We start from the raw sequence: 9,526 nt of genomic DNA, 5'->3' as shown, positions 1-9,526 counted from the left end.
AAGTTCTGCGAGGATGTGAAGAATGACTTGGAAGCAGCTGTGACTTCTGGAAACATGTCAGTGAACTGTGTTGCTCTTTCCCATCTTTCCATGAAGAGATTCTCCACCCCACCATGGGTGGGATCCTGACCAGTCTGTTTAAAGCAAAACAGCTAACGTTACAAGCTAAGATTTCTAAAGCTGGATTTGTACTGGGGTGGCTTTTGAGGAACTCTTTACGTTTTCCATACAGGACAGTGCTATGTTTCATTTCATTCTCCCTGCGGAAGGTAGGAGGCAAATTACTCTTTCTTGCTTCTTCTCTTAGTATGTTCTACTTAAAAGGGAGAAAGTAGCATGGGTGAAATCAAAAGGGGAGGAAATGGGAGAAGACAGCAATAGGAAGTGCAACTGTCTTCGCCTTCACATTCCCTAGTATAGGTCACACTCATGCTTCTGGTTGAAGGGACACAAAGTTTAGCAATGACAGAGGAAGTATGGAAGTAAAAAGAAACGTGTATTAAATAGACAGCAAAATCCAATACTCCAACTCCTGAAACCCATACATTCAGCATAACATGTTACAACAAAGTATAATGCCTTCCGGATCAATGTAATAGACTTTAAGGGCTTTTTCATTAACATTAAAGCAGGCTCTTCCTCTAGAGGGTAGCAGTTACCTGGTCTCTGTCAGTCGATCCTGTTCTCAGAGGAAAATGCATTAAGCATTTTTTATTGTTTTTTTTTGTTTGTTTTGTTTTTCTTTAAATAAAAACAACTTTGTCTTTCAGAGAACTTTCCTGTAGTAATTGAAAAAATCTATAAAGGATTTGGAGGCAAAAAATACTCAGTTGCTGCAAGCTATAGGAATAATACTTTCAAGATTTCCTTCTTATGGCTCCGTTTGTATTATGCGCTTTTAGTTTTCATACTTCAGAGCTGAATTAGTCATAAAGTTAGACAGATTGGCAGAGAAATGGAAGCCCTAGATTGAGGAGTGTCCTGGGTTTTATTAAACAAAAATGTAGTGCCCCATTATAAATGTCAACTCTAGGACACGGTGTCCCAAGGAGAGGGGGTGGGGAAGGCAGGCAAAACACCAAATATTTCTGAAGTGAAACAGCACTGGGGTTGCTGTTGAACACTGAATGACTGTTCATTAGAAATAAAAGGGTTTGAAGAGTCCAGAGCTGCTGCTGCTAAGATCACCCTAATCAGTTGTTATTTGAATGGGTAACAAGGTCCTTGAGGACATAAATATAGTTAGGGTGAAGAAAACAATTTAACCAAAGATTACATGGCAAAAAACAGTAACAAAAGACATGAAAGCAGCTTGTAATATGGGATTGCTAGGGCTGCAGCATGTGTATCATACCAGGAAAAACTAATCAACTCTTGGGAAAATATAAACACTAGAAAGGAAATCAGACTTGTTCTGTTGCCTGAACACTGGTGCTACTTGCTACAGAACAATGGAAAATACAACTTAAAGTCAGAATCATTAGCTGTGGCTAAACTTGGCTGGGTGACCAAAGGAGGCTCTATGTCCTCTCTGTATTTAGGTGCCTGATGAAGAAGAAGGAAGATGTGACAGAATCTGTTCCCAAAGTTTCATCTATAACCTCCCTAACAGAAGCAGTTTGCCTCCCTCTTTGGAGGAGTCTGGCAATGTGATCTTTTTTCTTTTCCCAGGATTTTATCCTTTCTCCCTTGCAGGGCGGGGGAGCAGGAGAACTGCCCTACCACTGGGACTAGGTCAGTGCTGCTGCTCTGCAGTATGTGCTGTTAGACTGGTAGTTTTCAACCTTACTTCAGAAGTTTTCCTTATTTTTCTAATAATTCATTCAGTGGATAAAGATGAGTCAGAAGGGGGAGGGCTAAAATATCTAGTAATATGCATCTCCTGGCTAATCTGGTATTACTCCTAGTTCCTTCCTTCTCCTCAGTGAGGAGACAACATTCAAAATTTAAATGTAGCAACATTTATTTGCTATGTTGGTCCACTGCATATACATCAAACTTGCTCACACTCGCTGTCTCCTGGCATTCCTTTGGGAATCCACTCTTCACAGTTTAATGCTGAAGTCTTAAGCAGTGCTGTTGACACTTATAATGGTGGCCTTACTCTACCCCAGAAGTGGCTGCATCTCCACGGAACATCAGCCAACTCCTTTACAGAAAGCTGTACAAAACGCAGTGGAATACATTAGATCACATCTCAAGGAAAACTTCAGCATAGAAACAGTAGGGCAAAGGAAGAAGCTGCCTAAGAAACCTGTATAATCTTCTTCGGAAGCTTTCAAGAAGAGGCTGGATGAGAGACTCTAGTTGGGATGGTTTAGGAATGGTGCATCCTGCATCTGTGCAGGGATTTGGATTAGGTCACCTTCGAGGTCCCTTGCAACCTTCTTCAATTTACATGGAATATGAAATGTTTGGCTGTTATAACATTGCTCTGGGAATTCAAAGATTTGGCTCTAATTCTTGGCTTTGCCAAACTTGCACTGTGACAGTAGATAAATCACCTAATATCTCTGGAATTAATTTGTATTGTATAAAAGGAGAATAATATTTACCTGCATCACAGGGGTGTGGCATTTCATCCATGTGTGTAAAGCACTTGGGTTCTTTGGAGTTAAGGTGAGAAGCAAATAACCCCTAATGGAATTAGCATGTAACCCTGCTCAGCTGCATACTACAGGGTTATAACCCCAGTATCCTGAATCACTCAGCTTTATTGCATGTCACTGGATTTAGGGTTTTGGCAAACTGTTTGAGAAGACCACAGCAAAATAAATATGCATTTATCACCTTTCTTTCCTCCATAAACTAAATCCGAGATGGGCTTTCAACCCTCTCCTCTCACAGATGCTCTCTGGCCAAGTTCTGACTCAGTTCATTTCTCAATGGTTTGAGTCAGCCTGGCTGTATTCCATTGAGTATTACTGTTAAGATGAAATGTGATTAGTTTGTTGTATTTGAGAGCCAAGGCTAAGGGCCCATGGTACATACAGGCAGGTCTTCTAGGAAATGGACACAGTATATTTTTTTTGTGAGCAGAACGTTACATATTTTTAGCAAATGAGTTAAGTGATGAAATAAGTTCAGCGTCTCAAAGAGAATAATAGAGTTGCATTGCCAAATATTCAGCATGAGGAAGAAGGAACATTTTGCACTTGACCTGTCATGCAGTAAATTAAGTGCAAAACAACATGGATGGGATGCTGGTTTTAATGCAAGAAAAGGCAGCACCCATTTCCCTTGGTGTCTATACTGGCTGCCCCACTACTGATTCACTGCAGGGAGCCTCATCTTCCAGGATGACCATTCAGGAAGAAGCCATCCATTTCCTGTCATACACTTCATGTTTGTGGGGAGGGGGACCTGACAGCAGCACTAAGAGGCAGAGGAGCAAGTCTGAGTGGGCTACGGGTGTGAGCCACACACAGGCAGCATTGGGAAGGGAGAAACTACGCTAGGCATTGTACTATGGAGAATTTGCTTATGTTTTTTCTAACAGGACAGCCAAGCTTTTGGGAAGCATTCACAACCATGATACATAAATAAATAATTCCTCCAGTCTGTACCCTCTCCTCCAACAGAATTTTGCCTGTACAAATATCATGTTGGTCCTCTGCAGGCTAGACTACGTTAAAAACATGAAGAGATCCTTTTTTAACCTTCTGCAGAACCATCAGCTACCGTACAATTCTTCTGACACCCCCCTTCCAATGCCCAGTCATGGGCCGGGGCAGGGGGAGGGGGTTTGCCATCATTTTATAGCAGTACAAAGGAAAAGCAAATAGATATCTGTACCCTTTGTTCGTGCCACAAAAGCCCAAATTGTGGCCATGACAAAAGGGAGTAATGATTTCTGTTGCCTTATTATGGTAGATGTCAATTTGCTTTCTGGCAGGAGAGAGTGGGCAGCCTGGGGTTGTCTGTACTGTCCAGCTACCCTGGGTAGGTGCTCTTATGGCTTCAGGGGCTCAATCCTGCACACCCTGGGAATCCCTACACGGGATGAGGCCCCTCAAGCACTGGGAGTGCCTGCCTGACTTTCTGCATGTAGCGATGCACCCCTAGGATCTCTGGAAGTGGGAACAGCCAGGATTTTCCACTTGCAGAGAGACAGTGTCAGACTCCCTAGAGCATGGCTCTGGAAGTGGGAAGCCAAGGCTTTCCTCACTGAGAGATGAACCCCCGGAGATTCCTGTGGGTGTCTCTAAATGGGGAACTTGTTGCCATTGTTCTGCATGATAAATGGGGCAGGACAACTGGTGATGTATGCTTCACCTAATGAAGTGGATCAGCTGTGCTGCGACACATTTTGGCACAGCTAATCTGCTTTACTTGGTGATGTCTACTTAGCCTAAAATCCACCAGGCGTCTGAGGTCCTGTTTTGTGGCATTGCTTCACAGCTGCTGAGGGTCTTTCCCTCACTGTGCTTTCAAAATCTGCACAAAAAAACCCCAGAAAATGTCTGCCCAATCCCTACTAGGTAGGCAAGGGTTTTTATATTGCATTGCCAGGTGCTCAGAATATATATGAATCAGTATGAACTGGTTGCTTCATAATTTTAAAAAAAGGTTGGAGGAAGGTAAAGAGCTGTTGGTATTGATAATTCTGTGATGTTTATGGTTAACTTGGTGATAGTTGGTGTCTGTCTTAAATTCTCAGCTGCGGGCATCCAGATGTCTATGTAAACATCAGCTTCCATTTTCTCAGGAGCTAGTCTTTAGCCCTCACTGTTCTTGGGAAATGCATGTGTCCTCATGGTTCAGAAATCAGGCAGCAAATAAAATGGTTCTGGGAGACTGAACTGCAGATGCTTGGATGTTTTGAGGGTAGCAGCATTGAAAATCTCGTGGGGAGTTGTAACTGTTTCCTATCTATGAGTGCAGTGACAAGTGGTTAGTGTTGTACCAAAGAGATGTGTTGACTGTGCATGGAGAACAGTTTTTTATTTGTCAGGTCCCAGCTTGCATTCCTGAGCCCCTGGTCCTGAAACAAACTTGGTTCCTCCTGGAGCTTGAAATCCTTTCTCCAATTTCTCTCTTCATACTATAACTTCTTAGGCATGCCTTAGTTAGACAAGTACCACCATGAGCTTAGATCAATCAACTAATCAATATCTAGCTTTGTGTGACCAAGGGTGTTTGATGTTCTGTGACCTTTCCAAGTCTAAAGAAAATGAAATTAATCTTCATGAAGGCATTCTGGCTAGGATTGCATATATTGCTGCTGATGGTATATGAATTGGAGCTTGATCTGAAACAGAAGACAAAATATTAAAGTGATCACTTGTAAAAGGAAAGAAGTGAATTGGAGCACAATACCTGAGCATGAAAAAAATGTTATCTTTTGGCTTCCGCTCAACAAAGCAGGTTGGGCATGGCAGTAGCACGCTTTAGTGTTCTGGGAAGTGTTATTGCTGCTGTTTGAACAGGGCAAATGCTAGGAATGAGTAGAGTGAAGGATTGCTATAAGTCAGGCTGCAGTGGGGGGAAAAGCAAGCTTGCCGGAGCCAATTTCAGGCATTTTTTCTGAGCAGGCTCTCCCATGCCTCTGGCTGAGGGAGCCTGACATGGGGCTGATTACCACTGAACAGCAGCACACAGGCTATTCTTCAGCTGTTTATGAAAGTAAAGCTCAACACTTTATTAAATAAACTCTGTTAAACAACAGCTTCTGAGCTGTGATTTGCAATGCTGCTGCACAGGAAAGGAGGGGAATGGGGCAGAGCAGGGCTTGGGACACCCATGCTGGGTGCCTCCCCCACAGGCAGGCCTGGGGCACAGGTACCCACACCACAGGGGCTTTCCCCTGGCCATTGACAATGTGTAGGGGGTGCAGGCAGGTGCATGCACACCCCCTGAGATGGCTGTGCACCCCCTGGAAACGCCAGCAGCAAAACCGGAAGTGCTGGCTGAAGTGCACTTCCAGTTTTACTACTGGCTCAGCAATCGGCTGCTGAGGGACCCCCACCGCACCCCCAGTTGGCAATCTGGTGCCTCCTGAGTCTCGGGTCAGCATGGGCTTCCTAAGCCCTGCTTTGCCCCACTGCACAGAGAAGGGGAGGGGATGTATCCTCTGATCCTGCAAGGCACCAAAACAAAGCAGGGCTCAGGAGAGCTGTGCCAGGTGGTGGGGCCGTGCGCCTTGCCTGGCTGTGGGGGCAGGCACTCGGCATACCTGTGCCTGCAGCCCCTAGGACTGGGGGTACTTACCTGCTCCACTCTGGGCAGGGCTGTCAAACTCCCTGCCAAAGCAGGGAATCAAACCACCTGATTAGCTGAGCCCTGGCAGGGACTCAGCCTGTACTAGGCTGTCTCTGGAAACATGTGGGGCTTCCACAGTATTTTGGGGGCTCTGCTGCCTTTCTTCTTCATGATTCAGGTAAAAACATTTTCAATTTTCATTTTTTCCCCCACTGCAGTTTTAGGCCATTTTTGACCAAATTTCAGTTTTCCAGGGCTTTGGGGAAGCACTAAATTTCAGGCTTTTCCCTGAAATCCCCTGAAGCCTGAATTACAGTGGTCCTTAATTATAATGGAGAAACAGAAAAGCAGTGTCAAATAGTGAATTAGTCTATGTGGTTCCAGCAAAACTGTAAGCCATCATCCCTGACCCCTCTGAGTGGCACCGGGGTCACATTGTACCCAACATATAACTTGTAAAGGGAATATTCCATGATTCCCTTTCCTCTGTAAAGAAAGGAAGAGCCACCCGTTACAGAGCAAACATCTTTTGCCATGGTATCTTAGAGTCTGAGCAGTGAAAACCTGGCTTCCCCAATGCCCATTCCCTTTATAAAAACTTCCAGGACATCCAAAGTGATGACATAATCTTGAGGAAAACATAGGCCCTCCTTCAAACTGGAATGTAAATTTTGTTTCCTTAGCTACAATGAAAACTGTAGACTTCATTGGTATTCATGCATCCAAAGCCTAAGAGATATGAACAGTGATCTGCACTTTAAGTGAGCCACTGAGCTTACAAAACCAAAAGATAATTTAATATAAAATCCATTTCACACGGAACAATTCATCCAACCAACTCCCCGTCCAGTCTGTAAGCAAGGGAGCAGGTTTAATGACCTACATAGTTCATGATGCAATTCCAAACAGATAGCAGAACAAATATTATGAAAGAACTCAGAAATGTGGTTCTTCATACTTATACAAGGATATGAAATTCAGGTGACATAATGAAAGGACGCTTGAGTACAGCTATTACCTCTAAACCTGAGGGGAAGGCTCAAATTTTCAGTACCGCATACAGAAAGCTGTAGAGTGAACTATGGAAGAGAAAGCCATATAAGTAAGAAAGGGCATTAAATTAAAAGGTGAGTTATACACATGTGATAAAGCTGGAAGTTAGAAGGGCCCTAGTACTCAGCTGAGTACTAGTGTCCCAGTACTCAGTTGCCTTATCTCCCAATTTAACTGCATAATAATTTTAGCACAGAACCAAAACCTACTTTTTTGTCAGTCCATAGGGAACATGTACATGACATCTGTATAACCTAAGACGGCCCCAGACATACCCCACCTATATGTTCTTATGCATACACACCAAACCTGGAAATATGCCAGTTAATATGCTCTAGGGGGTGTCCGGGCAAACACACACATGCAGTTTGTGGCATCTACATCATCATAAATGATCATCTTGATGGCTGGCTGCAACATAATGCAAATGTAGCCCTTTCCTACACTAGAACTCCTTAAAGTATTATTGGAAATGCATACGAAGGAGGGACAGACTTATAGAAAGCTTTCCACAGAATAACGTGTGGAAAGCTTTTGACACTGTTTCTCTTTAAATCCCTAAGAAGTTACATGGTTCTTGCATGGCTTTGTTTTAGGAGTTAAGCCCCTGAATACCTGTGAGGATCTGGGTCCTAGTGTTTTTGGGTGCCGAAAATACTGCTAAGTTGACCAGCTTGTTCTAGGAAATCCTTGTTCCTCTCTAGTGGTCCTCAGTGTTGGCTGTCTCATTGCTGTTTGTTTTCAATTTAACCATTATTAATCGCATATATTACTGTAGGACCCCTTTGTGCTTGTCACTGGGCATACATAATAAAAAAGACATTTCCTGGCCAACAGCCTGTATTTCAGAAGATGCAAGTCACCAACAAAGGCCTATAGTGGCTGGGGTCAAAGACCCCAGAGAGCATTGTAGGTAAAATGAGGCACAGTCAGCAGGTGGGCTGGTGACAGTGAGAAGCATGCTCCACATGCACAGCTTCAATTGGACTGAATTTTAATTTGTATGGGGCCAGTGCATGATGCTTTCAGCAGTGGGAGAGGCTTTGATCAATATACAGTATCTGATACTTTACCAACCAGAATACTCTATTAACCAGAGTTTCTGGCTGGCTGACCAAATGTGGTGGGGGCAGGGGAAAGCTCGCACACAGTGGCCACAGCCACCACCCATGACCCTGCGCTGCCACCACTCTGTGTGCGGCCGTTGCCACCCCCGCCCCCCTTCCCCTCCCCCTGCTCCGCATTATCTGAAAACCCTGCCGGGTTATTTCAGATAGCCGCAATTTTTACATAACTGGCAATCCCCTTACCCCGGGGATGCCGGATAACAGAGATTTTACTGTATATGGTCATTCACATATAATTGAAGAAAAGGAAGGCTGCAATGTTTAAAGCAAATCCCTTTTCCCCAAGAGAGCAGATTATGTTGCCTCTTCTGCATTGTCTCATTTGGATTTCCACCAAAAATAGATTTTAGTAAAGAATGCCAATCTGTGCAGTGATAATCTAATCTAATTGAGAATTATAACACTGCAGGAAATTGCTACCAGATGACACAATAGACTTCTGAGAACATTTGGTGTAAATTAACATATTTGTTCCAGCATTACTTTTCCTCTCCTAATGGTACAAAATAAAAGCAATTAGAAACGTGTTTGTTTGATGAAGCCCCGTTATATTCACTTTTACAACACGGCTAGTATTATTGGTTTTATTGCTAGTTGATTTGGTTCTGGTGCCAGATTGCCTATAGCCTGAACACCTCTCATTTCATAACACATATAATAATATCACCAGTACAATTTTCTCCATATGCCCTCCATTATGTCCTTAAATGTGTCCTATGGGAGAACAACTCATGAAGTAAAGAAGTGGCTTGCATTTTATTATTATCCATATGTGTTGGTTATATTCTGGTAGTATCTAGGAACTTGGGTGGAGCTAGAATTTTGAAAAGTGGGGTGCCAGTGGTGAGGTACACCATCACACATAACACATTTTTCTCCAGTTAAAAATAAACTAGAAGCATTACTAATATGCTAGGGGCCTAAGGCTGTACTATTCAGTTTAAGATTGAAGCAAAAACAAATGTAACTTCATTAGCATGAGTTAAAAACAATCTGCAGTGTTGTGAAATAAGAGGTTCATTATCAGGAGCAGCTAATGGACAGCAGAAATGCAGAACAAAGGTTCTCTTGATTAGTAGAAAGTCAAGATAATTAAAAAGAAGAGAGAGTCATTAACACCTGTGGAATGAAGAGTTTAAGAAGGG

General features: G+C 43.2%; 1 protein-coding gene across 1 annotated transcript in view; it reads left to right on the top strand.

The window, feature by feature from the left end:
- The first annotated feature begins 202 nt into the window (after positions 1 to 202).
- Positions 203 to 9,526, top strand: part of LOC109290122 (rho GTPase-activating protein 7-like) — a 153,588-nt gene continuing 144,264 nt past the window's right edge. The window contains exon 1 of the mRNA XM_019506512.1: positions 203 to 269. Coding sequence (XP_019362057.1) covers positions 242 to 269 — 28 coding nt within the window. The 5' untranslated portion in view covers positions 203 to 241. The remainder of the gene's footprint in view (positions 270 to 9,526) is intronic.

The sequence above is a fragment of the Gavialis gangeticus genome, unplaced genomic scaffold, assembly GCF_001723915.1.
Source record: "Gavialis gangeticus isolate Ggan-Ray unplaced genomic scaffold, GavGan_comp1, whole genome shotgun sequence".
Taxonomy (NCBI): Eukaryota; Metazoa; Chordata; order Crocodylia; family Gavialidae; genus Gavialis; species Gavialis gangeticus.
This window is presented reverse-complemented; position numbering and strand designations above follow the sequence as displayed.